The following is a 26,142-nucleotide window of genomic DNA, read 5'->3' as shown; positions in this document are numbered from 1 at the left end:
CATATATGACAAAAAGAGCAACGGTAATTTGTAGTATGTGTCAAAACTAAATTAACAACGTAAACCAGTTTACCTACCAATTACTAACATCCTTTCCAAATACCAAACCAATTTCAACACCATTGTCAAATAAAACGGCTTTTAGGGAAATAGGAAAATTAAACAGCCAAAAAAATACACATTTATCTGTAAGCAATAAATCACGGTGAACCGAAAAGCCTATATTTAGTGGATAATGTAAAAACTATTAGCCGAAATGCGGGCACGATTTATTGGGCCCTATCTACGTTTTGGGTCACTTAAAATCTATTTTCCTGGTATTTTTATCATGTAACTTAGTTACAAGGCTTTCTTGGAATGTACCTATTAAATATATTGGAACAAAACTGCGTACTGGAAATTATTGAAACAAAAGCGAAATATTTAGCTATTCAATTGTTTATTTCAGAGAGTGATGAACTCTTACTCTCTTACTTAGGTATTTCACTTTTCACAACCTACCCCATCACACATAAATGTTTTTTTTTAGATTACATAACATTTTTAATTACCGGTTCTGTATGAGATACTAAAACAGAGCAATATTATTATTGTAGATCAACAGGATTTGTCGCACTAATCTATCAATGAGGAGGCCTGCGTTCAGCACCGAACTTCCTACTTTAATAATGACGACGATTAACAAATATTTAGTTCCCAAAGCTAAAATGATAAGGTCCTATTCTATATAGCTAGAAACGAGGAGTCTAGTATGTATTAAACAAACTAAAAGATTTGTACTCTGGTCACCTTTTACGATACCCTCAGGCAAACATAATTCTTTATTTTTCCACGCCTTGCCCATACCTACTATTTATCGCTTAATTTAACAATACCTAAGTGTACAATATATCACAGTATTGGCTTGGAAACTGCCTATAAATCGCCATAAACTTTCTCACCTAAACTTAAAGCCACAGATTTTAATTTGTGCCAATATTGGGCCAAACTCCTGGCTGGACCAATGGAGAACAAGATGACTAGCGGAGGTGCCATAACGGAAAATCTCCTAAGAAAGTAGCGCGCTAAAATGTGTTTGAGCGTTACTGTTTTCGCCCTTATAAACGCCTTATTTGGACCCGACCATTTTATGTAATACCAAAAATCGTTAACAAATGTCTCAAAGAACAAGAACGCCTTGTTAGTTCACTCATAAGTGAATGATTTTATCATACCCAGCGTACGAATTTGACCTAGACCAGGGTGCGTGGCCTACCTGCATTATGGCATCTCCGCTCATGTTTCCTTACTCCGTTGCTGGACCAAAACTAACAATTCTTTTTTACGAGGTCCTTTGGCGCCGCGTCTAGGGGCCGTTAAACGCCAACTTTTAACAGTATAGATGATATATCATAATGACATAGTAGTTTTGTTTCGATTTGTAAGGAAGTCTTACTCGATTTTATGGTCTGCTCAACACCGAGTCGTTTTTCTATATCGCTGATTTCTTTTGGAAATATGATAACACTTAAGTAACGTATGGACGTGTAGGTACATACATAGTTATTCAATTTGGTGCAGTACATAAACTCTCTCTTAGTGCATTTATGCCTAAGAATGTTTTAAAACAAAAGGCAGCTGTGATTATGAAAACAATTCGTTATTTGCTTAAGAGCCAATTAGGTATGAGGAATCCATCAGCCGCTAAGAGCAATTTTCTAACACTTTTGTTCTTTTGTACCCTCATTTAGAGTAGATGGTAGTGTTATATTCTATTGTAGACTATTATGTATGGTGATATTCCATAATATTTTCCCTGGATGTGTTTGCGCGTGGTTTGCGCACAAAGGTTACACTTTCTTGGATATTTTATAAATGTCCCCATTGGATGCAATTTGTTACTATTTATCGAATCGACCGAAAGAATCATTTGTGTGCATCACAGTGCACACGGTAGTCTCGCCTTCATAATATAAATTTTGCTCTTTAGTTCCATATCCCAGAGGTTCTGACTTTTAGAAGTGCGTGGGTGAGCACCTAATCAAGAAACATGGCGCTAAGTTGCATCTAGCTGCGGTCTGTGTTGCATTTATAATTTATTGTATTAGAAACCTCATTCATCTTATTTTGTGCAACATATTGCGATAGTCTGGCTCTAAAGTTATTAGGAGAGCTATGTTAGTACTCATGATGAAATCGCATAAGAGAGTTTAAGTAGAGCATGTACTTCTGCATTACACTGCTTGTAGATTTTATCATTCATGTGGCTAACTGAGTCTTTAAAGGATGTGTCCTCAATGTTCATAACCGACACTAGTACATAAAGAGGACACTTTTTTTTTCGTTTGTTAACTAAAGGCTCATAAACTACTGAACTGATTTTAAAATTTGTTCAATGATGGAAAGCTACACAGCCCGAGTAACATAGGCTACATTTTATCCGGGTATGGACCGAAATTCTCCCGAGAAGCGGATGAAACTGCGGGGAAACAGTTGTATATGATACAGCAAGACAATCAGGGAATCTGGACGAAATCTGATCAAAAATGTTAAGAATAGAAATGGCTGTATTAAATAGCAGTACCCTGTAATCATTTTGGCCAAATTAGGGTAGAAAAATCTCTTGAATTTTTCAAATACAAAAATGTACGAGTTTTTTGCGAAAGTATTCCCAATAGCCGTTTTTAAGACAAAAAAGATCCCGAAAACACGAATTTGCACTAGATGGTAAGTGGTGGAAGAGGATAAATAAATACTAAGGAATTTATTTTGAAGTTACTAGAGTAATATATTTTTAAAGGGGATTGTAATTACTGTGCCTAAAATTATAGTCATTACCCATTTAGGAATTTATGACCTGTTTATTTATTACTAGCTTATGCCAGCGGTTTCACCCGCATCCCGTGGGAACTACTTCCCGTACCGGGATAAAAACTAGTCTATAGCCTTCCTCGATAAATGGGCTATCTAACACTGAAAGAAATTTTCAAATCGGACCAGTAGTTCCTGAGATTAGCGCGTTCAAACAAACAAACAAACAAACTCTTCAGCTTTATGATATAAGTATAGATTTGAACTAAAGGTCTGGTTTGTAACTAAACAATTGCGTTATTGTACTATGGTAAGAACTACAAAATCTTCAATGTGTATTAAAGACTTCAAAGAGTAGCTGTTTTCTAGACCACACTTGATTTATGTCAAATACCTATAAGTTGCACCTTAAAATTGTAATGTGGTAGCTTCGTAGATCCAGTGATCGAGAGAGCTATTATGAAATGTGATTTTTAGTTTTCTCTAAGTGAAAATCTTTAATACATACAATAGGTATAGTGAATCCTAATATACATACTCTTACATATTACCTATAAATAACCATTTCCTGCTTACTTCGTAAGTACCTAAGAACCCCGCAAATTAAAGTACCAATCATCATTTCTATCACCAACATCTTACCGAAAGTACCAAAAATGACCCCCCAATTTCAACACCACCTTTGTTCCCAGGTCTGGCAGTACCCTTCGTGGAGCTGACAGTGACCCACGCATCAGTGCTCACGATCCTAGCCATCAGCTTCGAGCGGTACTACGCGATCTGCGAACCCTTGCGAGCTGGGTACGTCTGCACGAAGACGAGAGCAACCCTCATTTGCGCGCTGGTGTGGTTCTTCGCAGCTCTGTTTACCAGGTAATTTGTAGTGGCTCGTGGGTGGGGATGGTACTTTGAGGACAATTATGAGTTAAGGACCGCTTTGGGCAAAGATTTTAGTACTTGAAAGGTTTCTTGATTGGTTCAATTGGACGATATGTTCGAAGGGAACATGGGAAGGGTAATTGTGGGGAAAGGGTAATTTGCACAGTGCTGTTATGTACTGGACCGGGTCTTATTAATGACGTTTTGACATCAAATGCAAAATGTATTTTGGCTGTCATGTTGGCGAATTTTTATGCTTTTTTTTTGTATGATCACGAAAGTAAATACCATATTAGTCCTAGGTTGTATGCCATCTCTGCCCACTGATCTCCTAATTATACCTAAGCTATAATATTGATAAGTTACGTGACGCCTTGTATCAATACAGATTGGTGACCAAGATAACGTGAAACCAATTTCTCAAATTGCATAAAACTGTGCTATTTTCGTGAAGCCTGGTGTTTCTGTGATTAACGACACAAAGTGCTAAATGTCGTGTTTGCCAAAAATCAGCGCGAAAATGCTGAAAGTGAGCTTATAACAATGCTATATTAACTAAACGCCCAAAATGGACTGTGGGTGTTGGTTTTGCTTGAAGCTAAGCCCTAAAAATGATTGTTATAATTGGTTTGAAAACGGATACCGTTCCGATGGTTCCAGTACTATAATTTATCATGTTCCGAAGATCCGTTTTTGTGGATTTAGGAACTGATATATCATCGAAAATGGGATTTTGTACTCCGATAAAAAAATAAATCATGTGTCAATCATTGTGATGAGTTATTGGCATGTGAATGAAAAGCTAATATTTTCTATTTTTCTAAATCCATTTAGATCCGTGTTTGACCATTAATCTTGATCAGTCGGCCCTTTGATAGTGATTACGTGTTCTTTCACATTGTACTTAATGTTTGGTATTATTAAGCAAGCTTTGTTAGTTTTTGGAACAGCAAGATATTCTTTTTAACCTGTTGCAGTTTCGTTGAAGGGTCTTGACTATACTATATGAACTATACTATGGTCTATACTGAATGAAATGTCACTTGATTCGATTCATAATCTTTAACTATTACGTGTGCACCTCGGAAAGATTCTCACCTTTTCTCTTCAAATCAAATCAAATCGTTTTATTTTGCAAAGAATATGGGTACAAAATAAGATCTTTTAACACTTTACGCAGGAATTCCAAGACATTCTACCTTACGGCATGCAAAGGAGAAGTAAAAAAGTTTTATTATATACAAACAAACAAAAACTGAAAGGAGAATATTTTTTTCTTTTGATATTGATAGGGATTTAGTTAACAGCAAGCGTCGATGCACCAGATATCACTTTAGTGCTCCTTAATTCAATAGATCGGTCTATTTGCTTCCAAAACTTTTCGAAGAAATGCAAAAATTCACGTATTCAGCAGTTCCTTGGCGTTTTATTGATGTGTTCATTTCATATTCTTCGTTTATACTCCACGGATGCTCTTACTTGCACTGCTCGTATTGGAATTCAATAAAATCCGTATGGGTTCTAAAATATCTATTGATACTTGCAGCTTAAGGCTATCTTTCAATTGTTAACAATCGGTATTGTTAACTTGGGAATTGTAAAATATACATTTAGATAGTTTTATGACATTTTCAAACTTATCGATGGAAATGCACTTTTTGAATGTCAGAAACAAAAGAGAGACGACCCTACCCGGTTGCTATATGTTTTTTTTTCTGGGAAGAAGTGGAAAAAACACACCAGTGTTGATATTTGGAAAAACTGTAAGTAGGTAATAAGAGCAATAGTCATGACAATATTTCTTTCAAGGATACCATATCTGACCTTTTCTGATTAGTTGTTATTTATCTTTTGACACCCTTTTCCTTCAAAGGGCTTCCAAAAACTTCTCAGTTGATTTCATTTCCTCGGTCCCGAGGGACAATTATTACGGACCTTACAATATGCCAAGGATACTGTTTAAGACGGGATTTGGTTTGTTTATTCCCTGCCAGTAAGGCAAGTATAATATAAAATTGTATTATTTGAGAACCCAAAATTATTTCTGTCAGCTTAAGAGTAAACTTCTAGTTGGCCGATAATTTGTTTGGGTTCATAAAAAAGTATGAAGATAAATGGCAGTACGCACATTACAAAGATCAGGTATTTAGCTGGTATCAGTCCGACTGAAAATTTTGATTAGAATCTAGATTTTTTTTTAATGTTTGTCATCAATCAGGTCAACTGTGGGCTGACTGTTTAGCATGCAGTGACAAAACACTACTTTTCTTAAATTGAGTTTCAAATACTTATAATTCAAAACTGTCATTTATGAAAAGATGTAGTAAAACCCTTTACATAAATTGACGTCACGTTGTTCACGTTGTCAACAAACAACACAATTTTCTAACAAAACTAAGAAATTGATACCACAATTATTTTCAAGAGAGAACAAGTTTTGTTACTATGATAATTTATTCTTTATGGTAGTTGAGCATCGAACTTAGAATACCCGCATACTGCAGACTAAACAGTCGGCCGAGAGTTGACCCGATATTTAATCTTATCTTTCTTCTTCTTCCTGCCCTGATCCCAATTTAATTTGGGGTCGGCGCAATATGTCTTCCGCTTCCATTCTTCCTTGTCACTCGTCATACTCACTCCCTACTCCCTTCCTATTCATGTCATCTTTCAGGCAATCCATCCATCTTTTCTTAGATCTTCCTCTACCTCTTCATCCATCTACATTCATACTTAGCACACACTTTGTAGCAGGCGTATCATACCTCCTCATTACATGCCTATACCATGTCAACCTTTTACTTCTCATATTTTCTGTAACTGGCGCTACTTTCTTTTTCTGACCCGATGTTTAGTAAATATAATATAAAGAAAAATCTTGATTCCAATTAATGTTTTCAGTCAGTCTGATGCCGGCTAATACCTGATCTTTGTAATGTGTGTAGTATTTCATTCATCTTCATAATGATTATATTCTGGTGATACTGGGTTAAGGAGGTCAGATAGGCAGTCGCTCCTTGTACTCAGCCGCACCCGGTTAGACTGGAAGCCGACCAAAACATAATTGGGAAAATGCGAGGAAGATGATGACTGATCTATGAGCCCAAACAAACTATCGTCCGACTAAAAGTTTTCAGTGTGCGGGTACTCAGGACCGAAAGACCGACACCTACGCCTTTAACAGTAAATACAAAGGGACTAAATTATTTTATGATTCTGAAGAGGTTCTGTCGAAGTTTCACAAACAAGTCACTTTGTTATGTATGCGTGAATAACGTTGTTGTTTTATTGTGGTCTGAAGGGTGACGTGCCCTTGTAACCGAACCTATACCGGTTTAACCTATCGATATGGGTATTGTAAAAGAACTACTGTAGATTTTGTAAGGGTTAGTTATTATTTTAACATTTTTGTGTTTAACAAATGTAATTCATAATGAGAAAAGCTCAAAAATAAACCACTTCAGATTTTTATGAACACTTATATTTCATTTTTTGAAACAAGCAAAGCAACAGTTTCCTTTCTTCTTCTTATCAAGTGAACTGCAGGTTGCATCGCCTAGCAAGCCTTGGTATCAGAGTTTTCTCAAATCTCCCTGACGGCCTCTGACGTCGAATTATAACAACGAGTGCTACTGAAATAGTATTCGGGATACATCTTTACATGCCCTGACAGCTAAATTCAATAATACATATTCGCTATTTACTATTATGAACTTAGAACCTAATACATACAAAAGCCCATATTGTTCACAAAACTACATTACAAAGAATAAGAAAAGGTCCAATATGACTTGATTATTTCCTAGCGAGTAGACGGCCAGCGTCCAATATAATGTCGTTCCTATTCGCGCAGAAATGCAACTTGTGAACTTGCAATGCCAAATGGAGTTTTGTTACGTTGCCTTTGTTGAATGTTTTCGAAATACTCCTATTAAATTGTAGTAGGTAATCATGGATTAAAGAAAAATATTTCAATCTAGCATTAGCAAGATTAGGTAGCATGCGGTTCCGGGTTTCTGAGGGAAATTTTTCTCGCTGGATAAAAAACTTTCATGTTATTCACAAATACACAACTAAAAAACTACAGTACATTAGTAAGAAAAAGAATAGGTCCAATATGGCTTTATTGACTCTAGGATTATTTCCTAGCGAGTAGACGGCCAGCGTCCAATATAATGTCGTTCCTATTCGCGCAGTAATGCAACTTGTGAACTTGCTATTTCCACTTGCAATGCCAAATGGAGTTTTGTTGCGTTACCTTTTTAGATTAGGTTATGTTGGAATTTTGTTGAATAATTCGTATTGAATTGTGGTAATTATGGATTTTACCCACTGCCCGAGGGAATTACTGAATCCCGCACATGGATAAATAGAAAAGCCTGTCAAGTTTCATAAAATCTGCCCACTGCCCAGAGTAGTTTACAAATGTGTTGAGGAATAGGTTTATAATGAAAAATCTATTAGTATATGGATCATACAAAATTAGGTACTTAAAATTCTTACCAAATTACAGCAGAAAGTTTACATTACAATAAGGCATCTTATAAGTGACACATTTTTTCAATGGCACTCAAGGATATCACGTTTAATGTGGTCTTTCGAACCAGGACCAAACATTCCAAAATAAAAACTTATAACAAAAATAATGTTAACTATCAACACTGTTGTTTATCTATACTAACGCCTATGACTTCACAAACTCAATCTGTGACACTATAGTTCGGCCATTCAGAGAATGCGTTCCTGACACGTCGCGATTGAACTGACGACGTAACTACATTCATTGATTATTGATATAATAATGTTGTTTTAATGCTCCTCAATTGTTAAAACGGTAAACAACCAGCAAAAATATTTTTATCGTAACTGCAACGCCATTGCAAAGTTACGTCGTCAGTTCAATCGCGACGTGTCAGGAACGCATTCTCTGAATGGCCGAACTTTAATTCTATCTCAAAGAGAGGAAACTTATTTGGTCCCCTTTGAGTTGGCGCTAAAACGTGTTACTCTACGTTTTATGGTTTGACGTGTTACTTGAAAAGAGGCTTATTACTTTTCCTCTATTTCCTTGAAACTAGAAGAAAAGTGGGTATGTGGTTGGTTTTATAAATAAATGTTTTCTAGGTATAATGTATCTTTAATAGATCTTTTGAGTAATGTATCTTTGATGATTTTTTATATGTTTGGTATTTTATATTTTGAGAAAGTGAATTGGGATCGCACTATTTTGCGATCAATTCTTTTCTATGCTTCTAAAGGATCAAAATAACATCTATCTTTAAAATTATCATAATTTTTTTCAAACAAAAATTATCAAATACATAGAATAGAACAAAGTACCTAACTTAAACCTATTCTGTAGCCAACCCATATTTTTCTAATTTCAAACACTTTAACGAGTTCTGTCCTTACATATTGTCTAACTTTATAGTTTCATAGCAGAACACTGGCCACATATAACGCGGAGACATAAACTAGCTCGACTGACATAACGTTACTTGCAAGTTTCTACGCTTTGCATTTTATTGGCTGGCAACTCGTAAAGCTAGGGTCCGCCATTTTGTGCTATGAACACTAAATTGTTCATAATTGTGTTGGAAAATTTTGATGATTTTTTTACGGTGGTGTTGTAGATTTTTTAATGAACTGTTGGTTTGCACTTAAACGGACTTGAAACGGAAAAGAAGAATATATAATTAATTATAAATACATAATTATCTTTTTTCGCGCGTAGTCTATTTCCTCCTAAATAAGAGTAGATCTAATATATTGTAGGTATAAAGAGAGCTTAAAGAATAAACTGACCTCATTGCGAAATACCAACTCTAAAAACTTTCTAAGCATACCGTGACATTTGCTAAGAGCACACAATCTAGACACACGGCAGTGTGTCCGCCAAGTTCGAGCAAAAAAAGCGACACACCGGCCGTGGGTTATATTACACGAACCATTTCGGGCCAAATTCGACCCCCCTATAACTCAAAATCTATTTTATTTAAGCATATCAAATTTCTAGTATCTGTTGAGATCCCCTCACTTATCTAAAATACAAAATTTCATTAATATACCTATTGTAGGTCTTGAGATATTGACGTCAGAAAATCGCTATTTTTACTATACACTCACTGACTGACTGACTCACTCATCAAAAACCTAGACCACTTCCAATGGTCGTATTGACTTGAAATTTGGCATGGAAGTAGGTCTTTATGTCAAGGTAAAGGGAAAAATCTGAAAATGGCCAAGTGTGAGTCGGTTTCAAAATAATGAAGGTGTAAATTTATACCCGCTGTAAATTTATTATAAAGAAGATGGATCAAAATTGCCCCACGTCCTATAACAATGTGACGTATCTCAAAAAAAAGATAAAAATGTTAAAAAAATTATGGCATACTCTCTAATTTATTTTTTTCACACCTTCATACGAAAAAACTGCTTTAAAAATTGTTCAGGCGCTGTTATGAAAACGTCGTTCGTAGGACTATTAATGGACCATTTTATTAAATATGTTTTTTGTTTGATAGGGTATACCACACAGGTGGTCCCATAATCATCAGGTCAGGATCTGATGATGGAAACCCTGAGAAACCCAGGGCAACTTTTAAAAGTTGTAGGCATGCACAGGATAAAAACTTGACTATGAGGTGTATGTCTGGTAAAACTATGCAACAATGAAGGTTTGGAGCTGACCTAATGATGGAGACGAAAAAAGGTCGAGGGAACTCAACAACTGAATATGTAAACTACCTTGTGTTAGGGCTTATATTATTTGTATTGAATAGACCTTTGCAACAGTGAAGGTTTGGAGCTGACCTAATGATGGAGACCAGAGAAGGTCGAGGGAACTCGACAACTGAATATGTAAACTACTTCGTATTTGGTCTTTTATTATTCGTATTGATGAGAACTTTCTACAAATCCGGATAGTGACAACTATGCTTGTCACAGAAAAGCCAAAAAAAAAACTTTTTACAATAAAATGAAACCGACTCCCAAAAACACTTAAAATCAAGATAAAACTATTCTTAGGTGCATCGGCCTAGAAGTCGCTGGGGACTTAGACACTGACTTCTAGGCCGATGCACCTAAGAATAGTATTTTTTTCGTTTTAGTAGAAGGTTCTCATCAATTCGAATAATATAAGCCCAAACACGAGGTAGTTTACCTACATATTCAGTTGTTGAGTTCCCTCGATCTTTTTTCGTCTCCATCATCAGGTCAGTTCCAAACCTTCATTGTTGCATAGTGTTACCAGACATACACCTCATAGTCAAGTTTTTATCCTGCGCATGCCTACAACTTTTAAAAGTTGCCCTGGGTTTCTCAGGGTTTCCATCATCAGATCCTGACCTGATGATTATGGGACCACCTGTGTGGTATACCCTATCAAACAAAAAAAATATTTAATAAGATGGTCCATAAATAGTCCTACGAACGATGTTTTCATAACAGCGCCTGAACAATTTTTAAAGCAGTATTTTCGTATGAAGGTGTGAAAAAAATAAATTAGAGAGTATGCCATATTTTTTTTTACATTTTTATCTTTTTTTTGAGATATGTCACATTGTTATAGGACGTGGGGCAATTTTGTATGGATTGTGATCCGTCTTCTTTATCTATATTTATATATATATATATTTTTTTTTGTTCTACTAGGAAAGTTTTTTTTTTGTGTTGTAAATATGTATATAAATTTGATTAACGCGAGTGATGTAATTAAATAAACACCTACAGGAACAAAAAAAAAAAAAAATTTATATAATATATCTTCGAATGGTCGTACCGATCTGAAATTCGTTACAAAGGTTTGTATTTAGTCAAAGTAAAGTAAAAATCTGAAAACGGCCAAGTGTGAGTCACTTTCGAAAATAACGAATGTGTAACATTGATCCACAAACATAATATATGATAACATGTCATGTCAGTCAGTTGGTAAATCTAGTCCATTTAGTTAATCTAGTTCATTTCTTTGTAAGAAGCATAGTGCATATTCAAAAATCTGAAAGATAGTATAAATGAGACATTCCTTTAACTAACTTAATCATAACAAAAAAATAAAATAAACAACCTTACAAAAATAAATGAAATCCCACCCAAAACAAAAATGTGAAAGACTGCTGCCAAGTTCGATAATATGGGAATGCTTCGCCTATAAAAGAAGTGGGATCTGAATAAGTACCAAGTTCCATACACATACCTCAGTTAAAAATAGTTACTTTTTAATGATGTTACTTGGCAAGTTTTAATAGAAAATTAAATACTTGATTCATTGCGTTTAGTCGGTTTACAACAAGGTGCGTGAAGACTTGCCAAGTAACATCATTAAAAAGTAACTATTTTTAACTGAGGTATGTGTATGGAACTTGGTACTTATTCAGATCCCACTTCTTTTATAGGCGAAGCATTCCCATATTATCGAACTTGGCAGCAGTCTTTCACATTTTTGTTTTGGGTGGGATATCCTTTTCACAAAGATTCCGTACAAGGAGACTTCTAGTACATTATTCTAAAGAATTTTTAATACCACAGCTTATTGGAGTTCTACACGAGATGCTGTCTTCTTTATTGGTTCCGAGTTTAAATAATAGATGGCGTTTTGCAATAAATCCTTCTTCCAGCCGCCATATTGGCCGACTGTCGTACGTTCAGTTCAATTGTTTGTGCATGCTTCCCGGTGAATGAATGGCGCTGTTCTTAATTTGAAATTCCGCTATTATTACTCAGAATATTTTCTTAGAACAAATATTTAAGTTCGTATTGGCATTTTTAATACTTTCTAAGTATTTGAACTTTTTTACTAAAGTATAAAACAGGAGCCAAGTTTTTTATGAACTTTTAGTTTAGGTTTATCTTGTTTTGGTGGGAAATCTTCAAATGACTCCTCCCGCTGTGCAGCGTGAGTCTCAGACTCTCACTGACTAAACCCACCATGATCCTTCTTAAGCCCTTTATGTACCAGGGTCGCGGTAACTCTTTCGAACAATCCCACAGCCCCGTTATCGAATACCTCAAGTGACTTCTATATGCTAAAAGGGTTATTATTTCTGAGTACAGTTTTCAATAGTGATTACAAAGTTACTGTTAAACTTTTACCAAAATACTAATTAAGATTAGATACCTATACAGGTCTTTGACTTTAGGAACTTTAAGTTGCTCCATACCTTTTAATGCGTGCGATAATATGCAAATATAGGACCCACTATCTTTTATCATTTGCACATTTATTGGCATTCGAATGTAACAAATTATTATAATAATTATGCTGAAGTTAATTTTAGTTACAAATTGGTTGGTATTACTATACTGATGTTAATGTTAACTATAATTTCGTTGGTATTGTTAAATATATTCATGTGAGATCATTTTTTGCACCTTTGACAGTCGTTACAGGCAGTTAGAAACTAATATAAATTCTGTCTACCAGTCTTGCTTTACCAAGGAGTATGGTGTTGTCTGGATAACTGTCTTATGGGAGTCAGATATGGAATCGCTCCATGTAGCACCGACAGTGTATCCAGTCAGACTGGAAACCGACCCCAACAAAGTAGGGGAAAAGCTAGGTAGATGATATTATCTATTCCTTTTGTGATATATTTTAATGGTTTTATTGTTCTGTACCTTATTTTTAGCTATAATTCCCTCTAGTTACTTACAGCCAGTTTCACGGTCAAATTCGTTTTTTCAAGGCTAAAGTAACAGCAAAACTTATAGATAAAACGAATTTGACCTTACTTTTACTTTATGACATTACTTTGGCTTTTACTTTTGATGAAGTAACTGGCTGTAAATCGTTTAAAGTAGAAAGTCGTTTAACATATAAAATAAGCCTAATAAACTTAAAATACTTACATGAAACAAACTAACAAGATATTTACCACCTTTCTCGAGGAATTCTTGTTAAATTGGTTAAGTTTAATTGCAATTCAACTTTCTGCAAACTTTTTAACCGACTTCCAAAATACGAGAAGTTTTCGATGCGGCTGAAGTTGTTTGAATTAAGGGTATATTACACTCAAGGCAATTTATAGACTGCTTAATATGTACTACTAAATATCAAAATACCATAGAAATGATTTCATCTTTTATGATCTTTTTCTTTCTGCCCTTGTTATAAAGGTTTTCAGTTGTCGGTCACCATATGGAAATAGGCTGATTTAACTAGAACATATTTACATGAAGTAAAAATAAACTTATTTATACATATATACAACTAAAAACAATTATAAAGCAATGGCATCAAAAAAATCCTCATCGCTGCCCACCGGGAGTGTACCCAAGAGGCTGGCAGCATTGCCACGTTGGATGGCAATGCTTAATTTTTGACCAAAATAAAAACCAGCCTTTTAAAACCGCTCACCATATTATTTTATCATAAATATTCAAATGTGATTTTGGGACACCATGTATGTAAGGGCCAATCATTTTTGATACAACTACAATAAATACTTCTTCATACCAAATACTTCCATATCTACTTACTATTCAAGTTATTAATCAATGATAATGCTAAGCTATTGCTATTTCAGGTTCAATTTACACGCATGAAACAGTGTTCAAAATAAACATAAGTGGCCTTACTACAAAAACTTTAACAACTGTTTTACACTTGTCTAAAAAAATGTGTCTCCAAAATTATCCTTATGTCAACGTCATAATTTGACATTTTTTTAGACAAGTCTTAGGCCTCTGCCTCGAATTTTGCGGGCAGCGGGGCGGCAGCGGCGGCGGCGCGGGAGCGGGGCGGGCAACGCATACCTGTTCTCGAAACTAGCGGGCAGATCGCGCGGCACTATAGCAGTGTAGTGTTGTGTTCTGTTGTTTTTGCTGTTCCATAATGGGTGTCCTCTCAAAGATGGCCGAAATAATTATCTCTTGCACGTCCGAAGACATTTTGATACGTCACAAAAAAAAATGTATAACACTATGCCTACAATGCAGACGCCCAACGCGGGCGGTCACCGCTTGACTGGAGCGCACCGCTCGTTGCCCGCCGCCGCGCCGCTCCCGCGCCGCTGTATTCGAGGGCCGGTCCATTTGATTATACGCGTAAGATCCTGCCGCTCCCGCGCCGCCGCCGCCGCCGCCCCGCTGCCCGCAAAATTCGAGGCAGAGGCCTTAGACTGACGTTAAAAAGTTTTTGTGGTAAGACGGATAATATTTCAGCATAAAAATACTATAACCCTTTAAGAAGCAAGGTTCGTACTATTTCGCTTTACAATATGAATGTTTGTGACAGCTACTGTGTATGTGCTTTATATGTCTGTTTGTTCGTTTTTATATGGAAAACATATTTAGAATACATTGCGAGATAAATGCAACTCAAGATTATTTATAAGTAACATTATTTAAAATATCTAATTGCAGGTTTTACATAAGTTTTTCTATTACCTAAACAAACATTTTAACAACAGTGAGAAATCATATTTTGTTTGTAAAGGCTCTGAAACTATTACACCGATTTAGACAATTCTTCCACTGTTGGGAAGCTTGACCATCCCCGGGAAACAGGCTATATTTTATCTGGATACGGGCAGTAGTTTCCACGGGCCGCGGGTGAAACCGAAAATAGGTAGTCCAACATAAATGTTGTCCCTTATTTCGCTTAATTTTCGATTGCAACTTATAACAATCTATAGGAATTTAAGTACTAATGAAAAACCAATTAGCTTAAAGCAACAAACCCATTGTACCAGCGTTCGTTCAAAAGCGATAGGTTCGTGACCTTAGAGACCTGTCCTCAATTCTTTTGCAAAAACGAACTAAAATATTAACAAACATTAACAAAGCTTTTTGCAAGTTGTCATTCGAAATTAAAATTGAACAATGACTATTAATAAATTAAAATTCTTTATAGAATGCTGTTTTAAATGGGGGTAATAGAACTGTAATACAAAAGCTAACTTTCCTGATACATTAGGTACATACCTTAGCTAACATTTTTAAGCTGAAAAGTTCGAAAATTCGGTGTTCTATAGTCTATTTTGACAAGGCCTGAGCAAGTTTAGTGCATAAAGTAGTTCTTACACATAGAAACTATTTATACATTAAAACATTATTAAAAGATAAAAAAGTAGTTTATTTAAAGTAGGCGGAAAATTAGCACTTTTTGAAGGTCAACTTTACAAAAGACAGCCCCCAAAAACGCCCTCTCTTCATCACTATTTTACTAATAAATGTCTAAGTTTTGTACCACAGTGAAGTGAGGTAAAACACAACTAATGCCGAAAATTTTATTTTGAACTAGCTTCCGCCCGCGGCTTCGCCCGCGTAGGGTTCGGTTATATCGCGTTTTCAAGAGAATTCTCCAAAAGTCCGGAATAAAAACTATTCTATGTTCTTTCTCAAGGTCAACTCTATTTCTGTACCAAATTTTATTAAAATCAGTTCAGTGGTTTAGACGTGAAAGCGTAACAGACAGACAGACAGTTACTTTCGCATTTATAATATTAAGTAGGGATAGTAGAGAGAAATAAACTGCATGGCGTAATGTATACTAAATATGTTTTCCAGTAGCCACTGACTGCTTATTTCGCACTATAACATTTTATTTTCATATTATTAAGATTTTTATGCACGTGAGAGGATTTTTATCTTTATATCTTTTACTATGAATAATGAAATCATGTTTATGATGGATAGCAAAATAAAACTTATTTATGGGTAGTTTCGACTTCTAAATAAACAAAAAATAATATTCACAAGATATTCTTATGTAAATTATATTCTTAATGGCAACAACATAATAATACCCGTGATTTATATTATACTTAGTTAAATAAAAGCTATGTAATAGTAATAAATGCATTTTTTCTACAATCCGATGGCTCTTGCCTTAAAATTTTCTGAAAACAGGTCCTTTGAGAACCATAATATTCACGTATCTAAGTGACAAAATACTAATACCTACAAAACTCAATTTAGAAACAAACAAAATAATTAAAGATTAATATAAAAAAAATCCTGCTAAATAAAGACAAAGAGTAGGCGAATATAGTGCCAAAAGCTACTAACAATATCTAATACGTGACCTCTCAATAGAACGTTGTCCAATTTGGGAACGGCCCACTTTCTATTCGCCAAAAATATTAAAACCTTTAGAATCAGTATATCTGTTACATAAAAAAAACAATAAAATGGAAATCCCAGTTATGAAGACCATTTGTCAACCGTGTAGAGCACACTCCAAACTTTTAGTCGGCCGATAGTTTGTTTGGGCTCCTAAATCAGTATGAAGATGAATGGTAGTACGCACATTACAAAGATCAGGTATTTAGCCGGTATCAGATCGACTGATTGATTAAAAAGAAAGAAAGAAGAAGGAAATATTTAACTGTGTGGGTACAATAAGTTGTAAGATTTAACATTTCAGTTTTAGCGATACTCTGCCATAATCAGTCGTACAATTTTTTATTTGATAAAAGATTTCTTTAAAAAATTGCCAAACATTATGTCAACTATCGGCCGACTGTTTAGTCTGCATGCGGGTACTCTTAGAATTAGTATATCCGTATCTGTTACATAAAAAAAACAATAATATGGAAACCCAAGTTATGAGGACATCTGTCAACCATTTAATGATTTTGAATAACGAGCTTGAGCTTTTGAAGAATTTGTTTTGTGATTTATGGTACCGGCTATTTGAAAAGCTGTAAATGGTTGTGTCACAAAAAATTGTTACGTAGGTATCCATCGTTTGCTAACCTTGGAAATGTTATGTATCTTTATATAATTTTTAAAAGTCATGTTACAGTTGTAAAGTCAGCATCAAAAAAATGTGGTCAGTTTGTACAACTTTTTTATGGGAAATCATCAAATGACCCCTCCCGCTGTGAGTGCAATGTTCTGTGAGGGAGTGTCAGATTCTTACTGACTAAAACCCATAATGTTCCTTCTTAAGCCCTTTACGTAGGTACCAGGGCTGCGGTAACTCAGTCGAACAATCCCGCAGCCAAAGTTTGTACTAATGAAACATGTCATTTGTTTTTTGCCGCGACTTAGTCCCTAGTCAATTTCGTAAATAAAGACATTAAAATTATAGTTACACATTAAATTGCGTAATATCTACGTTTACCTACATTTAGTTGTCAGCAAGACGATAACCAATGATTAATTTGATATTCTAAACGCTTGATTAAACAAAAAACCTATAAATAAGGCAGTTAAAGAAATTTATACACCTCAACTAAGAATTATAATTAATAATAATAACATATAACGTGTCATTTGATTCAACGTGTAAAATTTTAATGAAGAATTTGAATGATATACAGGAAATTACGTGTCATTAGTGTCTGCATGATTTAATATTATTTTCAGAGTATTACGAGCTAGTATTTAGGTTGGTTGCATAACACGTAAATATTAGAGGTAGCTACATATCATATTAATTAGAACTCCACCTATTATTTTGTTTGTTTTTCTGTTCTCTACGTAGACTGTCTTTTGTTTAATAATCATTTTATGGGTTTAGCACGAACGTACTGAAATTAATATTCTTTTTGCTCTATTTGGTCCTATTAAATTGAATAAAAAAGTAATAGTTCTTATACATAAAGCCAATCAATAACAACCTATTCAAACTATGTAGTTCGCGTAATATGTTCGCAAGTCGTTCGTGCTAACCCACCCGTAGTGTTGTTGTTAGCTTAGTAGATATCATGATCTTAATTTTTCTTCTTTCCAGTCCAATCCTGGCCATCGCCGAGCACCACACGATCACTCGCGGTGACGGCTCCGCTTACACCCAGTGCCTCACTCAGGCCGTCACCTACTGGCAGATCACATTCTTCATCGCTATCATCATTCTTCTCTACGTTCTACCTCTTATCATCCTCATAGTATTATACAGCGTTATAGCCAAAAATCTCATCACGGCCGCTTCTAAAGTAGTCATGAACAAAACTGTTGATCCGTACAACACTAGAGCTAGGAAACAAGTTATTTTAATGCTTGGAACTGTTGTGCTATGTTTCTTTTTATGTCTCATGCCTTATAGGGCTTTAACTCTATGGATCATCATCACACCCGCCGAATTCTACGATGATGTCAGCCCAGAAAAGTGGTACAACATACTTTATTTCGCAAGAGTCATGCTTTACATAAATTCGGCAATCAATCCTATACTTTACAATTTAATGTCTTCGAAGTTTCGTATCGGGTTTTGTAAAGTATGCGTGTGTTATAAAAGAAAGTTAGAAGATAAGACGAGGAGAGCTCAGAGGACTATTACAAACGGATCCACAACGAGTAGCAGTTTGACACGAACTACAAACAGTTTGAAGAAACTTTTCAGTCAGCGAAGCAGTATCGACCGCACTGACACTGAATCTGAGAGTAAAGAAGAAATAGAAAAAGGTCTATTCGATAGAATATTTACAAACAAAACATTTGTAAGACAGCAATCGGCTCCCGTTTGCTCAAACACGAATACAAAGCCGATTATAAACAGGATGAGGAGTGAAGGAAACATTGAGATAACCGAAGTAGTTGACGTAGAACATAAAATTGATCCAATAGATAGTAGCAAGTTTATCGGTCATTCCAATAGTAAAAATATTAGGTCAGACAGTGACGTGGACAATTCGGTAAGAAGTCACTCTTTGAGACGGAGTGTCTTGATCAACAGTGCCAAAGCAAGAAGTATGGATTGCGAGAAGAAGGTGTCTTATCAAAAAGTCAAAGTGGATTGCGTTGTGGCTTTTCAGAAGTCAAAAAGTGTTGATTATGAATTTCCAGAGAGTTTCGTGTAGGTAGTAGAATTTTGTTTTTTGTAGTTTTAGGCTTTAAATGTGCACAATTGAACCTGATATTTATAAAGGGCATTATGTTATTATGATTTGTAAGATTTAGCCAAACGGTATGTAACTTTTCCTCTTATTTGATTTGTCAAAGCCTGAATGTTGATAAGACTCTTGTAGCTCTCTGTTTATACAAATACTTACCAAATTTCTCCCCTATAAATATTGTCACAATTATTCGATTATATAACTCGTTCAGAGTAATCGAAATAATGAGGGGGTTTTAAAGTAAGTGTGATGAAGAACTTGGTTATATTTTGTAATAAAATAAGCCTTGTAAGTCTTAAAAAGTATATTGAGACCTAATAAATATTCCTAAGACACAGGTGTATGTGTTAAAATGACAATGCTTTTAAGATATTTTAAGAACCATTGTAAATTATTACTTACATAAGACATTTTGCGCTTTTAGAATAATAAAGCGATGAATTCTAAATTCTGTTACTGAGCCCGTGCGGTAGATATTTTATCATTGTTATTTATTTCATACTTTGTCTTCTGTCTGTATAAATGCACATATTTTTGCAATCTATAAAATGCCATAAGTATTTTTCTAAGGCTGCGTATATACTAAGGTACATTGGAGTGCAATAAATGGGTGTTAGTTACAAAAATCTACATATTATTATGCTATCTGTTAACTATAATATAAAAAGAAATGTTTTTGTTTGTTTGTACCGTTTAGGCTCCAAAAGAACTGGTATGTTACCAATCAGATCAGCCAGCTGCGCAGGACATTATAGTGCACAAGCATTTGCGCAGACACAAGTGCACTCACTATTTCTTCGATCTTATAGCCCGATGGGATGACAATCCGACACGATACCAATGCCTACTGATACTAAATACACTATAACTACATTAAACTGAAAGATTATCCTGATGTGTAACTGACCCGGTTTATTGCACCCGAGTTTAGCCATAAAAATTTCAATATATTGCAGCTTGGTACCGTATACTATATAAATATATACTATATACTGTATAATAAGCGAACCAATCTTGTCATGCCTGCCAGTTTAAAAATAGTTTAGCTAAATTCTAAGTTCTAAGTAAAATATGTTCAAAATATATGTATAAAAATGTGTATTTTAATGTTTGTTTGTCCCCTATTGTAAAAGTACCTATTTATTTAAATATTTTAGTTAATAAAGGAGATATTAATATATTAAGTGCCAAAGTATAGATCTGTTTTTTATTCCATTTTTCTTTAAATAAATAAAAGGTATGGTCAATTTTCCCTACATACTATCTTCTAAAACTTAAGATCTGTTCTTACCTATGGTTAAAAATAATTAATGTTCTGTTTGATTGATTGATTGAAATCATAGGATCTGGCCATAACACCCACGACCAAGTTATAACAAGTTCAGAACATTCTTATTTTCATCTACCTAATAAAGCTAGAAAACCCATCAGCACGAGTCCACTGCTAGCATGTATTCGCGCAAAAAGTTTGTAATTTCGCGGACATTTATAAAATGTTCGCATGCAATTTGTTGCGTAAAGTATAATTACTCTATTAATAATTACGTATCAATATACAAATGGCTAAGAAAGTGCAAGAGCTGACTTCAAGGCAGCAAAGTTATATGAAGAGAACTCAGTCCATATATTAAGAAACTTTAGCAACGCTTTTAAGTCTATAAAGGTAACAGATCATGTTGATCAGTATGCACACCACAAGCTAAGCTGTATAAGCTATAAGTTATAGCTTATCTGGAAGATTTAGCAGACAATGGACGCCATCAGGAGCCTGTTAAGTTATTGCGAACTTTAAGTTATTGCACATTGTGTTCTAAACAATAGGACTTTAGGGTTGTCACATGAAATATCTTAATATGAAACTTCTTTCTCCTAGCCGATTATCGGCTACGGCGGCTGTTCTCATGTACCTAAGTAAATTAGCCAACTGCGCAGGACATATTATAGTGGACTAGAATTTGCGCAGATACAAGTTTACTCACTATTCCTTAACTCTCATAGCCCGATGGGACGGCAATCCGACAAGATCGGAAAGAGATCACAAGTAGGACCGACATTAACGTGCTTTCCGATAGACGGGTGTAGGTAACTTCGGCCCGTCCCGGAATTCGAACCCGAGACCTCGTGCTCAGAAGCCGCGCTTGCAGCTAGACCAACGAGGCAGTTCAATCAATGTAGGAGAGGAGACCCCATTTAAAATACTGTGGCAACCCTAACCAAGTGGGCGTTAAATATGAAGGCAGCCGTTGAATTATACAATTTGTTTACCAAGTTAACTGTATGTCTGTTTGTATAGGGTTCAAGGGAGGACACTCACGTTCATCCACATTTGAGGCACTCCACATTCCTGCAGATTTATGTGGACTACCTCAAATGTCAACTTCATGCTCTCTTGAAGATGGTTAAAGGGTTAGTTACGTGTAGTGTATTATGAAGGTGAAAGTTTGTGTATGTGTGTGTGTTTGTGACTTCTTCATGTATAAGGCTGAATGTAATTTGATCAATCTCGGCAGTAATATAGTTTTATCAGAATAACATATTAGGCTACTTTTTATCCTGGTGCGGACAGCAGTTTCCTCAAGTTACGGCTGAAAACGAGGGCGCATACATGATACCTTCCCCGATAAATGGACAGGGTGAAGCAATTTATGAAATCGGTCCAGTTCCTAAGCTTGGCACATTCAAGCAAACAAACAAAACCTTCAGCTTTATAATATTAGTGTAGGTTATCTACTATTCACCTATTTTCGAAGAATATATAGGCAAATTACCTATGTACTTAGGATAACTTCTCTTGAGTTATGCATATCCCGCTGTGGGTGCAGCGTTAGTGTTCAGTGTCTCTTACTTACTAAAATCCATAGTTTTTCATTCTTGGGCCCTTTATGTACTAGGGCTGCGTTAATTCTTTCAAACAATCCTGCAGCTCTAACTAGGATACCTGACGGATATTTATCTTACATTCCTTCATATCTATAACATTTTTATAATAACCACCATGATGTTTTGATTAAGTCAGGCACTTCACACAAAAAGAAAATATGAGCGGACTTTTTATAATTAAAAGTTTTTTTCCTTATTCCCACAGACGCCACCACTTGTAATGAAATCATTTAATTTACCAAGGAAAACAGATAAATAGGCTCCATTACGAAGAAATATTTTTACAGCGTTATGTAATAAGACGAGGACAAAAGTTTCGCAGAATCTTCAACCTTATTTAAATGGGATAAGGCTCAGGAACTTTTGAACATCCTTGGCATCTGTTACGAGTAGTCAGAAGACTGAAAGCCTGACAACCGTTGGGTATCGGATAGCCCGGCAGGCAAGTCTGAGAGGGTCAGAAAGGCTCCATATAAAAAACTGTTATTCAGCCACACACTGTTTGACTCGAAGCCGACCCCAACATGGTTGGGAAATGGATGATACTTAAAAAAATAATTGAAAATAACACAAAATATATTGTGGATTGATTTAATGTGGCACAAGTAAAATAATTATCAGTGCGATCAAATTAATGGTTTCTAGTAAAAAATGAGAGACTAAATGTACTTACATACTATGTAATTAAAATATGTATAATGACACCATTTTTTTTAAACAATTTAGGTATGCACACAGTAAACACATGATGTAGAGTAGACGGACTGTTTGTCTTCGTGGCTTACAATAACTTATTTAAGATACTCCCGATTTGATTTCACCATTCCCAGATTGTAGCAGCTTGATAAACTTGAAGACAGTGTCATCATTATTTAAAATAAGCTGAATGTCTCATAGGTCGATTTATGGATACTTGCTGAGTTTGTTGTCATCAGCTGCTACTGGGAGTTTTCCAGTTAGCATATCCCCGTATTTTTCTAGGGCTTGTCTGCGGAGGTTCTTTACAAACCCTCGTTCTAAATAGCCTAGATCTTCCAAATGCTGTAGTTCATTTTCATCGATCTCAAATTTAATTCCTTTTTTATCGTAACCAACGTAGTGTAGTTGATCTTGCGTTTCTTCAGTCCTTGGTCTGGCACTTGCAACCACAAACGCCGTGGTCACTGTGGCCAGTATTAATTTTAGCGCGAACATTTTTTTGAATCAGTTGTTTGTAAGTGTTGTATAGTTTAGATTTACAATGGTCCAGTGGTGGAAACCAGTCGGGGAGAACCATTTATATTGGGTGCCGAGTGTATTGATAAGGGAATTGCGAACCTCGTGTCGTCATAGATCTATTACAATACTGGACGTGACTTTGTGAGATAATGCTTCTTTTTAAAGTTGCTACTTAAATTACCCTTCTTTAAAAGTTGTTACTTCTAGTTTTTAATTTTAAAATATTTGACCCTCAAGGCAGTTCTAGTTAGCCGTAAAGCAGCTCTCTATAATTTCTGTAAAATATAAGCACTAACCAAGAACATCAATACAGTAACTGATTCGATGGCTCTTAAACTTTCACAAAGCAGCCCGTAGTCTGGAAGTTGGTGATTGATGCACCCGTGCATCGGAGAGCACGTAAATGTCCTGCGCCTGATCCCTTTCCGGTCGTGTCGGATTGCCGTCCCATCGGGTTATGAGGGTGAAGGAAAAGGGAGTGCACCTGTGTGTGCGCAAATGCTCGTGCACTATAATATGTCCTGCGCAGCTGGCTGATCTCCTTAAATGAGAACAGCCGCCGTGGACGCCATTATTATTAACTGATATCTTTAACAGTTGATATTTACGATTGTGTATATTATTTTCCACTCTCATAGTACGCCTAGCCTCTCCTTTTTCAGTAGCTTTAACTCTGTGTAGGTACAAAGAAATCCCCTTTCCCCACAATATCGGTCTGACCGCAGTTGACCACACGTAATAATAGCTAATGTACATACATATACCTATATATGTACATACTACTAAATTATCGGCGACTTGCGGTTCTTATCGGAAAAGGCCATGTCGGTCACATAATGAAAACTAGATGTTAATTAATCAGTGTTACGTACTTTCCTTATTTTCTCTTTATTAGACACACAAGTAATGTGGATTATCAATTGCTCGTGTACTTCAACTTCAACGTGATTCATTATCATACTTTTTAATGACTATGTATTTATTAACCACATTTACAAATAATTACATTTTAATTAAAAACTGTTGTTGTAAAAAACCGAAAACTTTTTAAACTAAAAAGCATACAGCGTGTCCAAGAGGCTGGCAACATTACCTTAATAGCCAGCCTTTTGGTCACGAGAAGCGTCAACCAGCCGCCTAGAGAGATTCTATACTTTAATAACCAAATTTTTTTTCTCCACAGCCCCATCCTTGCCGTGGCTACCTTCACGTATGAAGATTATGAGGATGGCACCCAGGTCCCCGTCTGCCTCACGCAGGCCGACACCTTCTGGTCAGCTCTCTTCTTCATCCTGACCATCGCAGTCTTCTTCATCGTGCCTCTCGGCGTGCTTCTAGTCCTCTACAGCGTCATTGCCAAGAACCTCATGGAAAACCCCGTCATTATAGCACAGAATACTAAGAATACTAATAACACAGGCAATGTTGTACGTTACAGAAAGCAGGTCATTCTCATGCTTGGAACAGTAGTTCTATCATTCTTCCTCTGTCTCCTCCCCTTCAAAGCCCTCACGCTATGGATCATCGTATTCCCACCAGAGACAATAATGTCATTAGGTATAGATGGTTACTATATACTTTTGTATTTTTGTAGAGTAATGCTGTACTTAAATTCGGCGATAAATCCAATATTATACAATTTGATGTCGTCCAAGTTTAGGGAAGGATTCGTCAAGCTGTTAAAGATAAATAAGTTGATGAGGTGTAGCCGAACATTGAGGGAAACGATGCAGAGACGTGACACGTTCAACACTACCACTTCTACTGGATTCTCCAGCAGTCAGAATACTTCCGACTCATTTTGGAGAAGATATAGTAATAGGACATCTTCTCAAAAAATTTTCGTCAACAGAGAAAGTAAAAAAGTCAAAGAAGAAGTTCAACAAATGAAAGTAGGTGAAATTATAAACGTGGAGAACACTAGACGTAATAGTATGAAAATGATAGCAGCTATTAATGAGACAGATAACGAGACATACGCCGACGTACACGATAATCATTATTCTAATGAACTAGCGATAGACACTGCCAATGAGAACAATAAACAGATACAAATACTGAACCTAGATGTTAAAACTAACAATGTGTATTCAATAACTTTAGACGTAAGCGATTCTGTGGAGGGTAGAAATAAGTTCGTTTGTATACCAACACTTGATAGAGAGAATAATATATTTATATACGATTACAGAACTAAGGAGAGCTTTGTATGAAATGTTTTGTTTGATAATGTATTTGGCTGGGAGCCAGACTATTATGTGCATTTACTTAGGCAAACCTTGTATGACGATTGAATGTTACATCACTGGTCTTAGATTATATTGTAATAATCCTACCATCCTTCTTAATTCTGACATGACAAAGGACAATGGGCGATTCCGGTCCAAATTTCCACCACGAACGAGACCTATATGGCCAGATAGCCCGTTAAATATAGAACATTTTTTGTTATGAAAGTAAAAAAATATATGATGCCAGAAAAAAGTTATAGCAAAATCAAATAAAACATTTTATAGATTTTTTCAATTTAATTTTTTCAATTACTTTTCGTGATGTTCGATTTTCGTACTTTCTGTAACTTCTGATAAAA

General features: G+C 35.6%; 1 protein-coding gene across 1 annotated transcript in view; it reads left to right on the top strand.

The window, feature by feature from the left end:
• Window positions 1-25,916, top strand: part of LOC124641966 — a 96,516-nt gene extending 70,600 nt beyond the window's left edge. Inside the window, exons 3-6 of the mRNA XM_047180243.1 lie at window positions 3,483-3,663; window positions 18,353-19,385; window positions 19,793-19,794; window positions 24,736-25,916. Coding sequence (XP_047036199.1) covers window positions 3,483-3,663; window positions 18,353-19,385; window positions 19,793-19,794; window positions 24,736-25,765 — 2,246 coding nt within the window. The 3' untranslated portion in view covers window positions 25,766-25,916. The remainder of the gene's footprint in view (window positions 1-3,482; window positions 3,664-18,352; window positions 19,386-19,792; window positions 19,795-24,735) is intronic.
• The last annotated feature ends 226 nt before the right edge of the window (window positions 25,917-26,142 follow it).

Source organism: Helicoverpa zea, chromosome 23 (genome assembly GCF_022581195.2).
Source record: "Helicoverpa zea isolate HzStark_Cry1AcR chromosome 23, ilHelZeax1.1, whole genome shotgun sequence".
Lineage (NCBI taxonomy): Eukaryota > Metazoa > Arthropoda > Insecta > Lepidoptera > Noctuidae > Helicoverpa > Helicoverpa zea.
Note: the sequence above shows the minus strand (reverse complement) of the source record. Positions and strands in the feature narration are given on the sequence as shown.